Source organism: Ovis canadensis, chromosome X, assembly GCF_042477335.2.
Source record: "Ovis canadensis isolate MfBH-ARS-UI-01 breed Bighorn chromosome X, ARS-UI_OviCan_v2, whole genome shotgun sequence".
Lineage (NCBI taxonomy): Eukaryota > Metazoa > Chordata > Mammalia > Artiodactyla > Bovidae > Ovis > Ovis canadensis.
In genome coordinates this window covers 11,959,493-11,978,847 of record NC_091727.1, presented here as the reverse complement: position 1 = coordinate 11,978,847, position 19,355 = coordinate 11,959,493, and the positions used below count along the sequence as shown (strand labels likewise).

The following is a 19,355-nucleotide window of genomic DNA, read 5'->3' as shown; positions in this document are numbered from 1 at the left end:
TGTAGCCCTCAGAACTGTGAGACAATAAACTTTGATTGTTTTAAGCCACCCAGTTTGGGGCACTTTGTTTTGGTGATGCTAGGAAACGAATGCAGTTGTAATATTGGAAAATCACATAGAGATCACGTAGTTCATTCTAGACATGAGGAATTGTGCTCAGAAAGGTGGAGCGGGAACTTCCCTGGGGGTCCAGTGGTTAAGACTCGGTGCTCCCAATGCAGGGGGCCCGGGTTTGACCAGGGGGTCAGGGAACTAGATCCCACATGTCACAACTAAGACCAGTATAATCAAATAAATTTTTTGAAAAAGGAAAAAAAAAAAGAAAGAAACGCAGAGTGATTTGCTATGATCAGACCTGGGCATTCTAATTCCTGTGGTTCAGGGTTCTTTACAGAGGCCAACCACTAGAGATCAGTGCCAGACAGGGATTTGGTGAATCTTGACCAGCCCACCACCCCCCCACACACACACCAAAAAGAGGAGGACAAAACTGAGCTGATAGAGACGACTTCAGGAGTAGAACAGAAATACAGGAGCTTCAGACATGGTGAGGCCATGCTGGAAAAGCCGCCGAAAAAATGGCCAAGAAGAGAAATAAGGCTGTCAGGAGAGTCACAGAGTTATGCAGCCATCACTATCATGAATTTGAGAATGTGGCCTCACTCCAGCAAGACATCCTGTGACCATATGCAGTCACTTCCCATCTTCTCTTGGCTCCCCCAGCCCTGGGGGAACCACTTCCCCAATTTCTGTCTCTATGGATTTGCCTATTCTGGACATTTCCTATATATGGCATCAGACAACCTGTGGTTTCTTGTGACTTGCATCTTTCACTGAGCATCTGGTTTCCAAGGCACATCCATGTTGTCCTGTGTGTCATACTCCATCCCTTTCTAAGGCTGAATAATACTCCAGGGTATGGCGATAGCCCATTTCATTTATCCATTCAACAGCTGATAGATATTGGGCATTTCAGAATCCACCTTAGCACTCAATACATATTGGTTGTTCAAAAAGCATCTGTCCATTAAGTAGAAATTGTGAATTGAAGAAGATAGATGAGATAAAGGGATTTTATTTTCTTATGCTCTAATGATTTCCAGTTATTTTCAGGTCAGTTTCATAAGGTTCCTCTTCAAGATTCATACTGCAACGGACAGAAGATCCTATGGACAGATGCAGAGGAACAAAGGGCTAGCAGAGGTGCTAGGGAGGGACATCACTGTTTCACTTAGGAGAACTACATAAAGGGCACCGATACATATGCATCATGATCTTATGTCTTCTGAATAGGAAGTAGTGAAAGTAGAAATAGTGAAGGTGAAATCGCTGTCATGTCCGACTCTTTGCGACTCCATGGACTGTAGCCTACCAGGTTCCTCCATCCATAGGATTTTCTAGGAAAGAGTACTGGAGTGGGTTGCCATTTCCTTCTGCACGGGATCTTCCTGACCCAGGGATCGAACCCAGGTCTCCTGCATTGCAGGCAGACGCTTTACCATCTGAGCTACCAGGGAAGTCCAATCCCCAGGGAATAGGAAGTAAAGATAGAATTAATTTCTGTGTTAACAATTGTACACACTTCATGAAAACTTTTCTACCTTTGATATCTATTAAAGGTTTTCTTTTTCCCTAAGAATTCTCCAAAAACTCAGTGTTGGTGGTAATTTTATCTTTTAATCCCCCTAGGTTTTACTTTGATGTCAGCAAATCTGGAAAACTCAGAAGTGGCCACAGGACTGGAAAAGGTCACTTTGTCTAGTCAAGGCTATGGTTTTTCCAGTGGTCATGTATGGATGTGAGAGTTGGACTGTGAAGAAAGATGAGCACCAAAGAATTGATGCTTTTGAACTGTGGTGTTGGAGAAGACTCTTGAGAGTCCCTTGGACTGGAAGGAGATCCAACCGGTCCTTTCTAAAGGAGATCAGTCCTGGGTGTTCGTTGGAAGGACTGATGTTAAAGCTGAAACTCCAATACTTTGGCTACCTCATGCGAAGAGTTGACTCATTGGAAAAGACCCTGATGCTGGGAGGGATTGGGGGCAGGAGAAGAAGGGGACAACAGAGGATGAGATGGCTGGATGGCATCACCAACTCGATGGACATGAGTTTGGGTAAACTCTGGGAGTTGGTGATGGGCAGGGAGGCCTGGCGTGCTGCGATTCATGGGGTTGCAGAGTCGGACACGATTGAGTGACTGAACTGAACTGAGGTTTTACTTATTTTTAAAATTGAACTATAGTTGATTTACAATGTCATGTTAATTTCTGTATACAGCAAAGTGACAGTTATATACATATATACACTCTTCTTCATAGTCTTTTCCATTATGGTTTATCCAAGGACACTGAATAGAGTTCCCTGTGCCTTGCAGTAGGACTTTGTTGTCCATCTATTCTAGATGTAATAGTTTGCATCTGCTAACCCGAAACTCCCAGTCCATCTCCCCCCACCCTCCTTGGCAAACACAAGTCTGTTCTCGATGTCAGTGAGTCTGGTTCTGCTCCACAGATGGATCCCTTTGGGTCATATTTCAGATTCCACATATAAGTGATATCTCTTTCTGACCTACTTCACTTAGTACAATAATCTCTAGGTCCATCCATGTTGCTGCAAGTGGCATTATTTCATTCATTTTTTATGGCTGAGTCCATTGTACGTATGTACTGCCTCTTCTTTAACCATTCACCTGTCAATGGACATTCAGGTAATTTATTTTATATTATAGATTTACTTCCCTGTATATTTATTATATGCTCATGATGTGAAATGAAGCATTTTAATAATTAACTTCATGATTTACAGCAATGGTGATTGACAGATAACTCCAAATGTTTCTAATTTAGCTGCACTTAAAAAAATGGTTAAGCAAACAAACAAACAAACAAACTTAACTACCATCCATCTTAGCCTTTAAATGGTATCTAAACCTTAGAAGTGAAATATTATAGCCAGTATTTATAAAAAGTAATTATAAAAGAAGGCCTGATGCAACCATAACATAATATAACCACATAGCCATGGATATATGATCAATCTAAATAGCAACTTAACATCAGAACTATTACAGTCACAAAAGTTCTGAGATACTGAAAAGAAGGCAGAGCAGGCCAACTGTCAGGATGGCCACAGTGATCCCTGCTCCTGGTGTTCACCATTTACGACCGAGATGGCAGGCTGAGCTAGCTTACCATGACTGCCCACCTTGGTCATAGACTGCTTTCCCGGGACTGAGGTGATCACTCCCATGGAGCTGGCAGGGCCTCTGATTTACTTCTAACCAGCAGAATATGGCCAGAGTGAGGTGTTATCACTTCCCTGATTGGGTTACAAAGATGGCGACTTCCATTGTGTCAGCAACCTGTCTTTCTTGCTGGCTTTGCTGAAGCAAGCGGCCACAGGAAAGGGTCCATCCATGTGGCCGTGAACTGAGTGTAGCCTTGGGCTGGCAGCCCAGGGAGAACTCAGTCCTGAAAACCACCACACAAATGCAGCCTCTGAAGTGGATGCTAACCATAGTAAGATGCCTGTGGCCCTGGCTGACAGAGAGATTACCGCCTTTGAGGGGCCCTGAGCCAGAACTCAAGCCCGGATTCCTGGTCCACAGAGACGATGACACAACAAAGTGTATCATTTTAAGCTATTAAGTTTGGAGTACTCTGTTATACAACAAGTGACAGCTAAGAACAAAAGGAGCATTGCTGTGCATTTTGACTATGCCTGTGACCCCTGGCTTAACATCAGTTAGTACTGCTTAATGGAATTGACATACAAGTTGTTATACCGTGAATCGTTGGCTGTTAGGACGACATTTTTCAGACTCTGCCAAAACAAGCCTTCTGCCTTGGGGTTATCAGGCCACTGGAGGATGGAACTCTTGCAGATCCTCTGCCGCAGCCTCAAATACTGCGAATGCTGCAACACTGGCTCCAGCAGAATAAAGACAATCACATCCATATTCTCCTCCATTAGCCTCTGCAAGGCCAAGTAGAATGCCGTTTTAAAATTCCAGTTTTTGGCATATTTTTTGGTTAAAACAAATATTGTTTTCTTGCTTTGGTTGATGCTCTGCATGAGGTTGTCGATGATGGCTAGACCCGGGTCCCAATCCCTTTCCTCTAAACACAGGAGCACGTTCTTGTCCTCACTCTCTTCCAGGTGGAAGCGCAATTCATTGATCACCCAGTCCGTGACAGAAGCGTCTTTGGTGTCATAAGAAACGTAAGCATCGTAGAAAGTCTGGGATGTGGACAGAGACCTGTAGCCTTTGACCTTAGCTAAGCACACATGGTAGATAAACCAAGCATCCCAGTAAAACCAGTGGTGGGCCAGGGCAGCCAGCATCACTGAGATGGTGACAGAAAAGGTTAAGAAACAGAATATGGCCGCAATGGTATCTGAAACACAAGTGGTGAGGTCTAGACTCACAATGCTCTTGCCTTCTTGATCCCCAGGACTGGCACAAATGACATCGGTCAGTCTGGGAACCCTGACATTCAGATTTCTGTCCATCCATTCTCGAAAATCTCCGAAGTCACAGGTACAGTCAAAAGGGTTACTCCCTAGTTCCAAAATGGTTAACTTGGTGGCGGTCTTCGTTTCAAACGTGGATCTGTTGAGCATCTTGAGCTGGTTGGAGCTCAAATCGAGGTGTATCAGGCTGCTGGCTCCAGAAAGAAAGTCAGATGGCAGGTGGGAAATTCTGTTTCGACTCAGTAGTAGTGTCTCAAGAGAAGATGCAAATGTAGATAGGCTATTGGTTAAAAAGAACAGCTGGTTTCCACTTAAGTCAAGCAACCTGAGGTGAGGGAAGTATTCCAGTAATGACCAGTTAAAGAAATTTAACATGTTATCATTTATATATAGGTCAGTGAGAGTCCTGGGCAAGTTAAGGAAGGCCTGACTGGAGATATGCTGAAGGTTATTACGGGCTAAGTCAAGCCGGGTCAGATTGGTGAGATTTTGAAAAATTTGCCAGTACCTGACATCTTGAGCATTCCACAGAAGGTCAAGGCGGTTCCCACTGAAAACTAATTCTCCTAGGGACGCACTTTTCAGTTGTGTTTCTGTTAAAGTAAAAATGTCATTGTTGCTCAAGTTTAAAACTCTCAGGTTAGTTAAATGTTCAATAAACCCTAGACGGTGCGTTACCCCTGCTATTCGGAAATAGTGCGCATTGTAGCTGAGATCGAGAACTTCCAACAATGGCAACTCACTGAAAGCAGCATCATCATCAAAGTCTAGTCTATTGTTTGTCAAATCCAAATACTTGATACCAGACAAGCGTGAAAATTCCGTTCCATTTAACACCTGGCCATTGCCATTTGAGGACAGATTTAAACAGGAAATGTTTCCAAAATCTTTAAACTGGTTTACCCCAATAAAGAAAATACTGTTCAAGCTTAAATCTAAGGCATTGCCAAGACGTGAACATTCTGTCTTTATTAAAGGATGGGTGTTATGATAAAAATTCGAATGTGGGTCAAATTGAATATCAGCTGAGCGTCGCTTCAGGATGTGACTCTGGAAAAAGGTCCCATTTGCATCATGTTGCTCAGTATCACTGACCAAGGGCGATATTCTGTTTTCTGACAAGTAAACGATTTTCAGGTTGGGGAACCAGTGGAAAATGCTAAAATCAATCTGCTTAATAAAGTTAACGCCCAAGTTGATAGTTGTTAAATTTGAGAGGTGCTGCAGGGGCTTGAAATCTTTCCTTCTAAGTTCCTGGAACACATAACCTCTTAAATGCAACATCTGGAGAGATATAAGCTTCGAGAAATTTTTGGAAATGTTAATGTGCTGAGGATATTTTTTCAGTTCGTAGTTGTAAGATAAATCAAGTATTTCTAAGGAGGGCAATTTTGTCAAAAATTCCCCCGAGGCTATTTCGTCCATTAAATAGTTGAATTCAAGATCCAACACCTTCAGATTGTGCATGTTGTCAAACCAGCTGGCAGGAACCTTCCGGAGCGAAGTGCTAGAGAGGTTTAGGTAGCGAAGTTGGGTCAGGGTTTGAAAAGCAAGAGGGTGTATCTGAATTGAAGCACCTCCTTGGCAAGGTACACAGGGAAACGGAGCGTTAAAACATCTCGGGCAGTTTCCGCTTAAATCTAGTACTCTTAAATTGCTCAGTTCCTTGAAGTCTTCTTCACTGACGTTTCCAATATGGGTATTGCTAAGGTAGAGTTCTGTTAGCGAGCTTGGCAGACTCGGTGGCACGCTGTGAAGGGGATTAAAAGATAATGACAGCACCTTCAACTTGGTAAGGTTTTGGAATGCTCCATTTTCTATGCTAAATTTTTTATTACAAGCAAAATAACAGTTCCAGCCCAAATAGAGACGTTCCAGGTTCCCAAGTCCAGAAGTGTTCTTTTTCGTTAACGTAATTATGTTGTTTTGAATTAGACTAAGTTCTTTCAAAGATTCTGGCAAACCAGCCGGTATTTCTTGTAACTGGTTGTCTTCCAGCAGCAACTCCCTTAGGTGTTTGAGGTTGAGAAATGCCCCGTATGTAATAGTCATAGCTTTCTTTACAGCAGGATTTCCACTCTGGGACTTGGCATTATGGTTCAGGTTGATTTTAGTCAGATTTTGCAGCCCTTGAAAGGATTCATTCGTTATACGTGTGATGAAATTATCAGACAGGTCTACTTCTGTCACAGCTTTGTCCACTGTTTGGGGTACTTCCTGTAATCGACGACTGTTACATTCTGCAATAAAAGAGCCATTTTTGTTTTTCACATCGCAAGGATAGCTTCGGGGATAACTGGCTTCAGTGAAGAACTCACAGGAATCGGAGATGAGCAGGAAAAGGGAGGTCAGAAGCAAAAAGCGAAGGGTCATGTTTTCCTAAGAAAAATCAAAGTGGAGTCACAATGTTAGACTGGCAATATTTTCTAGGCATTTCAGGATGAAATTCACAGTGCTTTGATCATACTTTGAATGAGTTCTGAAGTAGGAGTTCTCTGAACAGTTAAAGAAAGTGCAGTAAGTTAAGTTCAGAATGGTTTTAGTTTTCACCCTGTTCAGCTTCCTGATGTGCAAAGAAGCAAAAGATGAAGCTATCTGAGATGTGATGACAAGAAAACCTGAAAAGCTTTGGCAGAAGCACACATCAAGATGCCCCACCATCACAGGGGGCCTGATATTGGATCCTGGCTATGGTTCATGCCAGACCTATAGCAGAGCAAGGTATATGTCTTTTGCTTCAATCTATTAGCATAACTCAAGGAAACTCTGGCCAGCCCCAAGGAGAGTCCAGATCCAGCTTCTACTAGGCCATCCTTCAAGATTTCCAAGCTAGAGTCTCTCTACCTTATCTATACAACCATATATTTTATTGATATTTCCCACAATCTGTCTATACCTCCATGATGGTATGTATCAAATTCTCTCATGTCCCAGCATGACAGGAAGGTGGACACTTTCGGTTTATAATAATAGCAAAGTGTCACGTGTTATGCTAAACACGAACATTTTCTCACCCATGTTTATGCTCCCAACAATACAATGCAATAGGTTCCATTATTATCCATAGGTTGTAAGTGAGACTCAAACTCAGAGACTTAACTACTTTTCAGAAGGATGATACACTGCAGAAGTGAGACGAGTCCATCAGATTCCAACATGGTGCTTTTAACCAGTAACCATCATGCTACACAATCTCATTTTGAAATCTTTATGTTAGACTACATCTTCAAATGTAGACAACACTCAAAAAGCTTTTGTAGGGAGGCTACCACTTATATATCCCTTATCATACAGACACTGGTATTAATAGCCATTCTTTTGCTTTTGTAAACTTTTGTGGGCAAGACAACGGCATTTAGTGTTTTTGTACACACTCTATAATGTTTAGTAGAGTGTCTCACTTTCTGCAATTCTTAACGGGAGGCTGAAAATATTATTTTGGTAATTATACAAAGCAATGAAAAGATTAATGTGATTGGTATGATCAACTGCTACTGCTAAGTCATTTCAGTCATGTCCGACTCTGTGTGACCCCATAGATGGCAGCTCACCAGGCTCCCCCATCCCTGGGATTCTCCAGGCAAGAACACTGGACTGGGTTGCCATTTCCTTCTCCAATGCAGGAAAGTGAAAAGTGAAAATGAAGTCGTTGTGTCCAACTCCTAGCGACCCCATGGACTGCAGCCCACCAGGCTCCTCCATCCATGGGATTTTCCAGGCAAGAGTACTGGAGTGGGTTGCCATTGCCTCCTCAGGGTATGACCAAGGGTCATAGTGAAAAAAAAAAAAAAAAAAACCAACTCTCAAAATCGTATTTCACTGGATGTGGAGACCAATCTTTACTAAACTGTATTTTTCACTAAAATCCAACTCATCTCCTTAGTGTGAGTTATACCAAGCACGTGCTCTCTTTTTAAATTCTCCTTAAATTTAGGGTTAGTGAACTAATAGTCACTACTGTACCCTTCCTACAATATAAAAAACTTGCATATGGATGTTGAGAATTCTGAGGATCAATAATTATTGCCCATTCATATGAGCCAAGGAAAGGCCAACTCCTTATGAGATGAAAGTTAAAGTGGAACAGAACTTGCAGGCATTTTCAGTTACCTGTAGTTACTCCCAAATACAGCACCATCAAGGTACCACTGTTTAATGTTTAGCTTTTACTGAAAGAAAGCCTGGCTTTACATGGGGTAGGCAGAATTTTAAGGCGATCTCTATGACCTTTGCCCCCTGGTATTACTCCTGTAATTACATTATGTGACAAAAAGATTATCTAGATGGGCCTAATCTAATCATATGTGCATGCCAAGGCCGCTTCAGTCGTGTCCAACTCTTTGCGACCCCATGGACCGTAGCCTGTCAGGCTCCTCTGTCCAAGGGATTCTCCAGGCAAGAATACTGGAGTGGGTTGCCATTTCCTTCTCCAGGGGATCTTCCCAACCCAAGGATCACACCCATGTCTCTTTATGTCTTCTGCATTGGCAAGTGGGTTTGTTACCACTAGTGCCACTATGCCTTTAAAAGCAGAACGTTTTCCCTGGCTAGTGGCCAAGGGAAGCATCAGAGGAATGGGAAGCCAGAGAAGAAATAGATACATCATTGCAGATTTGAAGCTGGAGGGGTGGGTCCCTGGCAAGGAATGTAGGCATCCTACGAAAGCTGAGAGCAGCTCCCTGTTGACAGCAAGGAAACGGGGCCCTGATTTGACAACCCAAAGAACTGAAATTGAGGGGCAGCCCAAATGAACTTGGAAATGACTCCTAAGCCAGAACCTAGCAATAAGAGTCCAGCTGGCCAACACCTTGACTTGAGTCTCACAAGACCTAGAGCAGAGAATCCACTTAAGCCCACCCAATCTCTAATGCCCAGAAATGTAAGCTAATAAATGAGCATTGTTTGAAAGGTTTAAACATGGGGGTTATTTGTTATGTGGCAATGGAAAACTAACACATCTAGAAAACGTGTGTGAAAAGATGCTTCATGGCTTCAAAATATGCAGCTTTTGCGGAGTCCACCCCAGGTCTCCAAGTTCAACGTCTCCACTGGGAGAGACACATATGCCAGGAGGGTAATGAACCTTGGAGAAGCAAGAAGCTTGGGTAGGTGACCAAGGCAATACTGTGTTTGCTTGCCACCTAAGCAGATCTCAGCCTATGTGATTTTCAAGTGTGAATATCGCTAGATTTGGAAGTCACTTCCTGACTCTTCCTTGTCCTTTCCTAGCTAGTGGGTGGCCTGTGGGGGGTGGGGCAGTGGTAGTGTTAAAGAACCCGCCTCCCATTGCAGGAGACATAAGAGACGTGGGTTTTATCCCTGGGTTGGGAAGATCTCCTGGAGCAAGGAATGGCAACCCACTCCAGTATTCTTGCCTGCAGAATCCCATGGACAGAGGAGCCTCACAGGCTGCAGTCCATGGGGTTGCACAGAGTTGGACACGACCGAAACAATTTAGAAGGCATGCACGCACAGATTATTAGTTAACTCACAGACACAAATGAAACGCAACCACATTACAAGAACTTAGTGATGACACAAAGAAGTGAGACTAGAAGAGCCTTAAAACAGGAGGATTTCACCTCTTCATGGAGGCTGGGAAAGGTTTCCCTGAGGAAGCGAAACTTGAGCTGGGATTTTCAGGTTGCTTTGGCATGAAGAAGACAGAAAGATGCCAAAAGAATGTCTCAGCATATGCAAAGGCCCTGCGAGCATTCCTTTGAGTTTCCCATGCAGTGCCGCCACAGGAGCCCTGGACAGCACACAAGAGGGGTATGGTGTGGGCCAGAGACAAAGCGCAGCAGGCTTCAGAGCCTCAAAGCCCACCGAAACCTGAGGGGAGCTGCTTGCAACAGCAGCATTCAGAATAGGTAGGGCCAGGAGGACTGGAAGGGTATGTGAGAGATGACGTGGGCAGAGATCCTCAGCACCTCCATGTCACTACCATCAGCAGACATTTCTCAAGTCTCATCTGAATGAGCATGTGACTCTAAGGGACTGAAAGAAAGTCATGGATGTAAGAATCCATGAGTGTGGATTTTGATCTTGATCTGAGGAGCAATGCAAGCCTCTGAAGGTTTTAAGCAGGGTGGTGCCATGCTCATGATTCTACAGTAGTCTCTGGCAAGAGGGCACAGACCTTCAGGAGAGTGTATTTTTCACTGATTCTACTGTGTAGGTGAGGCTGTGGGGAATCAAGTATTCCTATATTTTACTTGGAGGGGTCTAAATTAGGTGGAGAGAAATTTGTAATATCTATCAAAATTAGACATACTTAGAACTTAACAATTTCAATTCTAGAAGTAGACCACAAGAGAGACCTTCACATATACCAATGCCTGTCTACAAGGATATTCCGTGCAGGGCTCTCAGTGATAGCAATAGATTGGAAATAATCTAGATGCCTATGAGTCGTGCTCCAGTTAAATAAAGCAGGGTGTTATAGTCATAAATGGAATACTATACAGCCATTAAAAGGGAAAGGGTAGCTCTACATTCATTTATTCATTCAAAAATATTTACTAAGCATATACTTTATTGGGGGAAATGCAGCAATGAACAAAACAGATGAAAATATCTTCCCATTTGGAGCAGTATGTTAGATGGTAGAAAGTACTAGGGAGAAAATGATGGGAAAGGGGATAGTCATGTAGACTGTCCCTCAGTTGGGTTGTGTCTGATGTCTTTGTCAGGATTAGACTGGGGTAATGGGCTTGGGTAGGGCAATCACAGAGGTCAAAGGCCACTCGAGTCACAGCTCAGCAATGGCACATGCAGGACTTTCACTGTTGGTGTGGAGCTTGATCACCTGGCTGAGGTAGTGCCTGTCAGCTTCCTGTTAATAGATTAATAAATAATTTAAATATATATATTTTTAAAAAGTCTCCTGGGGAACAGGTGGCAAGGCAAGCTGGTTGCAGACTCTTCCCTGCATGCAGTACACAGAGTACTGTTAGTAGGTGAGACATTTCTATGTGGGTACTCGGGTGGGGGTGGGGTGGGGGTGTCCCCAGGACAGGGAGGTGCTGTGCAGCCTCCCCAGCCTCGTTAACTCCTCAACATCTGATTCCAAACTCAATTATCACACAACACTGAGCAATTGAGGAGAAAAGCCTCTAGGTGGCGCTGGAGACCACAAGAAGAGCCCTTTGACACTTGCAGATGAATGTTGAAGCTTCACTACTTTGTCCACCTGATGCAAAGAGCCAACTCACTAGAAAAGACCCTGATGCTGGGAAAGATTGAGGGCAAGGGAAGAAGGGGACGGCAGAGGAAGAGATGCTTGGATGGCGTCATCGACTCAATGGACATAAGTTTGAGCAAATTCCGAGAGATGGTGATGGACAGGGAAGCCTGGCGTGCTGCAGTCCACGGGGTCGCAAAGACTTGTACACAACTGAGTGATTGAACAGCACCACCATGGCCTCCCAGAGAATCTGAGGCAACTTAGGGGCTAGGCCATGGAAATGAGCATAATATTGCAGAGAGGATTTCTAAGCGAAGAGCTTGAGGTTCCTAACTCCAGCCTCCCAAAAGAGTGTCCTGAGGTAAAAACAGGATTTAACAAATTCCAAATAACTTCAATTTGAAAAGAAGTACATGGATGGGAAGAGTGGGAGGTGGGAAGTAGGCAACTAGCAAAGATCTTAAAGAGAAAGCCCAATAGTTCAAGCCTCTCCATCTACCTCAGGGCCTCAGAGAGGCAAAACGGACTGCAAATGCTCATCATCCATAGAGCGAACCCTAGCTCACCACATCCACTTGCCTCTGAGGTGAGAGGGCAGAGCCTAAAGCCCTGCGCAGCAAAAGCCCCACCTTGGTAGCCAAGTTCTTCCTCTTAGTCACACCCATGCCTCTGGCTTCCAAACGTCTTGGCTCCAAAAGGTCTTCAAAGGGAACCAGATCCCAGAGAATTAAGAAGGGTACTCGAGAGAATTTATTCCCTTAGTGGATAAATGAATAATAAATAATGAAAAAAAAATTCAGCTTGGCAGAAGAAAAATGGCAACACTGCAAATAAAATAGAGAAATGGCAACTACGTGGAAGAAGAAAAAAAAAGAGAAATAGCAACTCTGAAAATAGAAGGGAAAGGGTCAATTATGCAAATAGGATAGAAAGCAAAACTATGCAAATAAAGCTGAGAAAGAGAGGGAGAGACAGAGACACTTCTGTTGTTTGAGGCTAACAGCTGAAGGTACCCATTAAAGTGAGAGCAAAGGGTTAGGATTGTACAAGGTGAGAAAGGGCATTAAGAGGAAAGCACAGGAGACACGGACTGTGTATGAACTTGAGGAAGACAGAAAGCAGATGGATGAGTGGTAGGTGGTACAGCAGAGCGGAGAAGGGCTAAAGCTGATGAGAGTGAGGTCAATTCATAGCAGACAAGCCCACACAAGACTCGGGAGCTGCAGACAGCAGTCACAGTGTCACCAGTGGAGTGCCAGGTGGGGCTGCACAAAGGACGGGCTGGAAGTCTGCATGAGAAGTTAGACCTCACCTGAGTCCCTCCCTGAGACTTACTACCTTGAAAGGTTGAATCCAGAGCCTTGGGTTCAGGAATTCAGGCACCAAGTGAAGGCAGGGGTGGACTGTCATAAAGAAAACAGGAAAGTTAAAGCCCCATGTGTCTCTGCAGCGCAGATCCCCGTTCTCTTCCCTCCTCTGGCCCTGGGGCCCCTGACATCCACCTGGTTCATTAGTGCTCCACTCCACCCCCCAAGCAGGAGACTGGAGCAACTCATTGGGAAAATGGAAAGGCACAGTAGCAGGGCCACAGTAGCAAAAATTAAGAGGATGCCCCAAAAGGTAGTCATCAAGATGAAAATAGTTTACAAAAAAATGAAAGTTCCTGATGGACCATATATCACTATGAAATAATGACAGAGTTGGACCCTGCATGTGCCACGCAGTAAGTTCCCTGCCTTCCCCCATCCCAGCTCTGGTTTCAAGAAAACTCACTTTACCAAAATAGGCCCCCAGCCTGTGGGCCAGAGTTCCTCACTATGACTTTTAAAAATAGAAGGCTAAAATATGTGTCCTGACTGTCAGGCTGTTGGGGACGTTACCTGCCTGCAATTCTGCACCCAAAGCTAGGGCCTCACTCCCCTCACCCTAGCCCTGCACCACAAAAGAGACCTGTGGTCACAGTGGTGCACCTAGCCCAGAAGTTTGTTCCCATCCTAGGCTGGGACCCATCCTTTGGAAGGCCTGTTCTTGCAACTGAAACTTCTCATCAGCTGTTTGGGGCTTCATGCTTGAGTAGGAAGTAATAGTCAGTACCTGTTACAAAGTAACAGTCAGTACCTGGCATTTACCCAGCATCAAAGAGAGATGCACACAAGCAAAAAAAGAAAAGGAAAATTACAAACATAGGAATTGGTAGAATCAGGTCTTCTGGTCACCAGGACAGTGGCTGATGGTTTATATTCTGAATGCAGGTCCTGTCTTGTATGGGTGCTCAATAATCTCTCCGCAGTTCTGAAATCCTTAAAAATCTGAGCACCAGAAGATTTGGGGTTTTTTTTCCTAACTTATTTGACAGCAAAAGCTGATCTGAACTGAGCTAAGGCTACTAAAATTTTTATTTATCCACTTATGGGAGCTCTCTGGTTTCAGAGCGGAAATTACCACGTGCGTGATCGTCAGGGCTTCTGTGGACCCATCCAAAGTGTTTTATAATAAATCCTCTATGTACTATGATGGCATCACCAACTCAATGGACATGAGTTTGAGCAAGCTCCAGGAGATGGTGAAGGACAGGGAAGTTTGGAGCACTGCAGTCTATGGGGTGGCAAAGAGTCAGACACGACTTAGCAACTGAACAACAAAATTATCTTCTCTCGATACAGTGCAAATTCTGAACTTTGACACAATTCTAGCCTACAGATTGCAGGCGATGGATTGTGATTCAACAATTAAAGCTCCTTCACTGGAAACCTATTAGCAGTTCCTGAACTGTGCTTGGCATATGTCAGATCAGAAAAGAGAATGAGGTTGTCAATAGCACTGAGTTACGACTTCATGGGCCTGAGATGCTTTGGCCTTTACGGCCTCTTCCTCCATAAAAAAAAAAAAAAAAAAAAAGTAAAAAATTATGTTATGACCACGTTGGCATAAAGACAAATATAACCCAGACTGGAATATATTCACTCTTCTGCAGATTTTAAAAACAACTAAAGTCTTTGCTTAAAGTGTCATGGGCTCAAGACCTTGTGTCTTTTCTGACCAAAGAGAGACTGGCCCTGGTTGTCAATGATGGTATCCTGGGGCTCAGACCAAGTCCCGGAAAAGTAGTCAAGATAAATAGGAGATACTTGCTTAAAAGTAAGGTAAGTATTAGGTTGGGAGAGGCTGAAGGGGAGGCCTAGGGTTGAGTGGAAGTGGCAGAATAGAGGACCAGAAAAGGACAGTGTTGCAGGTTGAATCGTGTCACCCCAAAATGATATGTTGACATTTTAGCTTCTCCATGTGAATGTGACTATGTTTGGAAATAGGGTCTCTGAAGTTGGAATCAAGCTAAGGTGAGGTCATACTTAGATTTGTTCAGTTGCTAAGCTGTATCTGACTCTTTTGCGACCTTATAAACTGTAGCCCCTCAGGCTCCTCTGCCCATGGGATTTCCCAGGCAAGGATACTGGAGTGGGTTACCATTTCCTTCTCCAGGGGATCTTCCCCACCCAGGGATCGAAATCGTGTATCTTGCACTGGCAGGCAGACTCTACCACCGAGCCACCAGGGAAGCCCCATACTAGACTTGAATGGGCCCTCATCCAATGACTGCTATTCTGATAAGAAGAGAGAAATTTGGACACAGACAAGGGAAGAGAGCCATGTGGAGATGGAGACAGAGACCACAGTGATATGTCTACAGGCCAAGGAACATCAAGGATTGCCAGCCACCACCAGATGCCGGGGAGAAAGGCACAGCCCAGATTGTCCCTCACAGCCTCCAAGAAGGAGGCAACCTTGTTGGTAACACCGGGATTTCAGACTTTTGGTCTCCACAATTGGTAGAGGATACATTTCTGTTGTTTTGCGTCACCCAGTTGGTGGCAGCCCCAGGAAACAGAGAGGAAGAGCAGAGAGCAGGGGAATAAGAGATGACCAGCAGACCCCATGGCTGAGCTGAGTCTGATCTGCTAGAGACAGCTCTTTGGCTGTGGCAGTGAGCTCTCTGCACAGCACACTCTGCCAATGACGGTCCAGTCTACACAGTCTCCCTGCGTGTCGCTTTGGAATACCCAATGGGGAAAAAAAATCAAGAACCCATTTCTTCAAAAAAAAAAAAAAAAAGCATATGAATCACACACAACAAAAGAAATTTGCCTCACGTCCCACTCCATGCCGAATAAAGCATTGCTCACTATTGAGGCAGTCATTTCACAACTGTTTTCCTGGTTTCCACGGCAAATCAGTTCTCTGGTTGGGTCCACGGTGTACAATAATCCAGTCCTCTTTTTCCCTCATAGCTCAGTTGGTAAAGAATCTGCCTCCAGTTCAGGAGACCCAGGTTCAGTTTCTGGGTTGGGAAGATCCCCTGGAGAAGGAAATGGCAACCCACTCCAGTATTCTTGCCTGGAGAGTCCCATGGACAGAGGAGCCTGGCGGGCTACAGCCCATGGAGTCACGAAGAGTAGGACGACTTCACCTCTCTCTCTGAAAGCCTCCTTCGCTAAGATGTGATCTTCCTCACGCCATCTCTCTAGCTGCACTGCTTTCTCAGAATGGATCCTGCTGATGCCCCCTGACACGAAAGTGTCAAAGGAACCTATGGATTGTAAAAGATGAATCCACCCAACTGAATCACTGAGCCATTTGGCCATGATGCAGGATTCTACCAGAACTAAATGCTTGCCAAACTGGAAACATTTTCTAATTTTGCATGGGTTCTGATGTCTTCATAGTTGACTACGTTGACCACTGATACATTATGAAAGTAAATTGATAAAGAAGTGGCAGAGAGAATTTGTCACCTGAGATGAAATTTACAGTAAATACTAGCTACTTGACTTGATCCATTCCACATTTGATGGATTCACTAACACCTTTGGAAGACCAAAGAAACCACTACCACTAAATGCACGTATCAACAAAGAGGTGGAGCCTGATTTCATACACATAACAACATGAAAAATTATGCTATTTGAAATGTAGCAAATATGGTAGCACACATTTGTTGAGTGCTTTAAGCAAACACTGGGAGCACAAATCAAGTATTTTCTTGTCTGATCTTCATAAAAATCAGTGAGGTGGGTGCTGTCATAAGCCCTCATTTTACAGACATGGAGCCTGAGACTCAGAGGCTCATTTACCCAAGGTCAATCAGATGGTAGGTGGCAGAGCGGAAACTGAGTCTAGAGGTAGCCACGTAGGTAACAAGGTGGTACCAAGCAATGATCTGGTTTCAATTATCAGCAGAAACATCACAGCCATACATGGAACCTTCTGGGCTTAAATGGCTGGGGGTATTACCCACCTTGCCTTTCCACTGATACCACAGAGTACTTACAGGTGCTCTGTAATTCCATAGAACAACTGGAAATCCACTGATTCTAGACATATTAGCCAATAAGTGGCTATTAGCAATCAGCTGAAAAGTCAGCCCAGTCTGTGCTAGGCAACATTGACCCAGAACCATGGGTTATGCATTTACATGTACCGTCTCTACGGCCCTGAAGAGTTATAAATTGGGAGTAATAATTTAAAAAACAACAAATCCCTCAGCACCATTCAATAGGTCAGCTGAACTCAAATGATATTTCACTGAAATGACATCCCCCTCAACAGACCCCAGAGGTGACGCTGAGACACACTTACAAATAATATCCAACTGAGTTTCCAAGGCTGACCCTGGGTCGTGACACCGTCTCATGTCAGACATACCCTGATACTCTGTCAGTCTGGGTTTCCACAGGACTGACTTCTCTCTCATCAATTCCTGTGCACTTTTTAGGATTATTCCATGAAAGAATGAGAAGCAGAAAGAAGAGTGGACAGCATCAAGTGTCCCTGCCCTGATCCACAGCCTCAGCTTTTTGGATAAAGTATACGTGGAACTTTTATTTTGCTTTCTGGAATCAAGCTGAGAGGCTAATGAATAAGCTTCAGGTCTTCCTGGAGGCTTTGTCAGTCCCACTCCCAAAAGTCTGTGCTCCTTGCGGGAAAGACCAAATGGGATGTTCAGATGCTTCTCTAAGGTGGTGGTCCTTGACTCTGGCTGCTCGCGGAGATACTTGGGAAGTTGAAAAGCTACCAATGCCCAGGCCCACTCCAGAGATGCTGATTCTATTAGTCTGCGGTTCAGTCTGGACAGGGGGATTTTTTAAAGTTCACTCTGTGGTTCTGACACATAGTCAAGCCTAAGAACCTCTACTCTTGAGACCAGGAGTCAGCGAGGTCCTTGCCTTCCACCCACCACCAATGACAGGAAGGCAGGGCATTTTTCCAAGTTGAGTTTGATTTTATTCTAATATCATTTTCTTCTAATGCAGTTATATTGGCTATCACAACAGTTTGTAAATATCAAGTCGAAATGGGATAAGTTTAAATGCAATTCCCTATATATCATTGGCCCTGCTGGCCTAATTCCTTCTGAGCCTTTGCAGTCATTCTCCAAAGCATCAGAGAATTTCAGGGCAGACTTAATTTACTTTCAAGATCTGTAATGGGCAGTCACTGGATATAAAAAAATGAACTTCAAGAAATTACATATTTTAAATAGTGGTAAAAAAAATAACTCCAAGAACTTTAATAGGCACTAAATGATCACAGAAAAAATATACTAAAGTAAACATTGGATGAGATTCTCTGGAAATCAGTCTTTGCAATGGTGCTTAAATCGCATTCAATTTTTAAGAAAATACACAATTTTAAAAAAATTGTTAAGTTTTTCAACCTGACAGTTCTTGACAGTAACAAAAACTTACCACCTTCTATGTCTAAACACTACAGAAGATAATTATAGCAACAGTAACATCTTCACTTAAGCATTCTGAACAAGAAAACAGAAATACTGAATGCACCTGAAGCTCCTGGTAGGAGATGAAGTTCGGGTTTTGCCTAGGCACCAGCAAGCAACCTGAGTGAACAAAGAGAGCTTGTCCTTTTCTGTAGAAATAGCAAAGAACAAACACCTCCCCTCCAGCCTTTTGGCTCTAGATGAGAATACTATTTCTGGCAGGACCGGATCAATTCCTAACTTGGAATTTGCTTCTTTTCCTCTTGAAAATGCTAAGACCACGGCACTGGATTTCTGACACTTCCTGCACACCGGACCACTCCACCTACACTTAGAGCTGCTTTAAGACTTTGCCTTTTCATGCTCATCTGCCCGTTCTCCACTTCTTTGGTCAGAGTTATTTGCCACCAAACCCTGTTTCATGGCCAGAAATCCTCTATTTTGCTGGAAAGCTTTGTTAAAAGAATAGAAGGGGCTTACCGCACCTCTGGTGGTGTCCTAACTGCTCATTCTAGAACCTGCAGTGCTGCCGAGTGGCAACCTCTGTGCTGTTGGGTGTATGCGCACAAAGAAACTAACCAACTTCCTAAAACTGGCCGCTTTACCAGCAGCAGAGCCTCGCCTACGGTTTGCAGAAGCTTATATGGGAAGAAGGGAACTCGTGATTTCTTAACTGTTGCCAAATCATTTATTGACTAGGCTGTACAATTTCAAAACTGAAGTGGAGGGGGTGGAAAAAAGGCATTTATAAAATGATCTAAATATAACCCAAGCCAGATTGACCTGGCACCTCTTTGTGACTTTGGGTTCATTTGTTTGACCAGGTGGGTTGGTGGGCGGTCACTGCAAGGATCTGCAGTGAAATGTTAAGAGCAGTGAGCTCTGGGGAGCAGGATGAGGGGGAAAGGAGGGAGAAATGGGGAAA

General features: G+C 43.9%; 1 protein-coding gene across 13 annotated transcripts; it reads right to left on the bottom strand.

The window, feature by feature from the left end:
• Positions 1 to 1,059: 1,059 nt before the first annotated feature.
• On the bottom strand, positions 1,060 to 19,048 carry TLR8 (toll like receptor 8). Of its 13 annotated transcripts, none has more exons than XM_070289768.1 (4): positions 18,911 to 19,048; positions 15,837 to 16,240; positions 12,997 to 13,061; positions 1,060 to 6,851 (listed from the first exon to the last, which is right to left on the bottom strand). In XM_070289768.1, exon 4 carries the CDS (start codon positions 6,843 to 6,845, stop codon positions 3,744 to 3,746), a length of 3,102 nt encoding a protein of 1,033 aa, XP_070145869.1. In that variant the 5' UTR covers positions 6,846 to 6,851; positions 12,997 to 13,061; positions 15,837 to 16,240; positions 18,911 to 19,048; the 3' UTR covers positions 1,060 to 3,743. The 13 variants fall into 13 exon arrangements, with proteins under 13 accessions (XP_070145869.1, XP_070145868.1, XP_070145867.1 ...); XM_070289767.1 differs by lacking the exon at positions 15,837 to 16,240 and adding an exon at positions 18,495 to 18,550 and having other exon boundaries at positions 18,911 to 19,006; XM_070289766.1 differs by lacking the exon at positions 15,837 to 16,240 and adding an exon at positions 18,495 to 18,550 and having other exon boundaries at positions 18,916 to 19,006.
• Between the last annotated feature and the right edge of the window lie 307 nt (positions 19,049 to 19,355).

What these genes read in the sequence shown, in the direction of transcription:
- TLR8 (XM_070289768.1), bottom strand. Translation starts at nt 6,845, where the DNA reads ATGACCCTTCGCTTTTTGCTTCTGACCTCCCTTTTCCTGCTCATCTCC.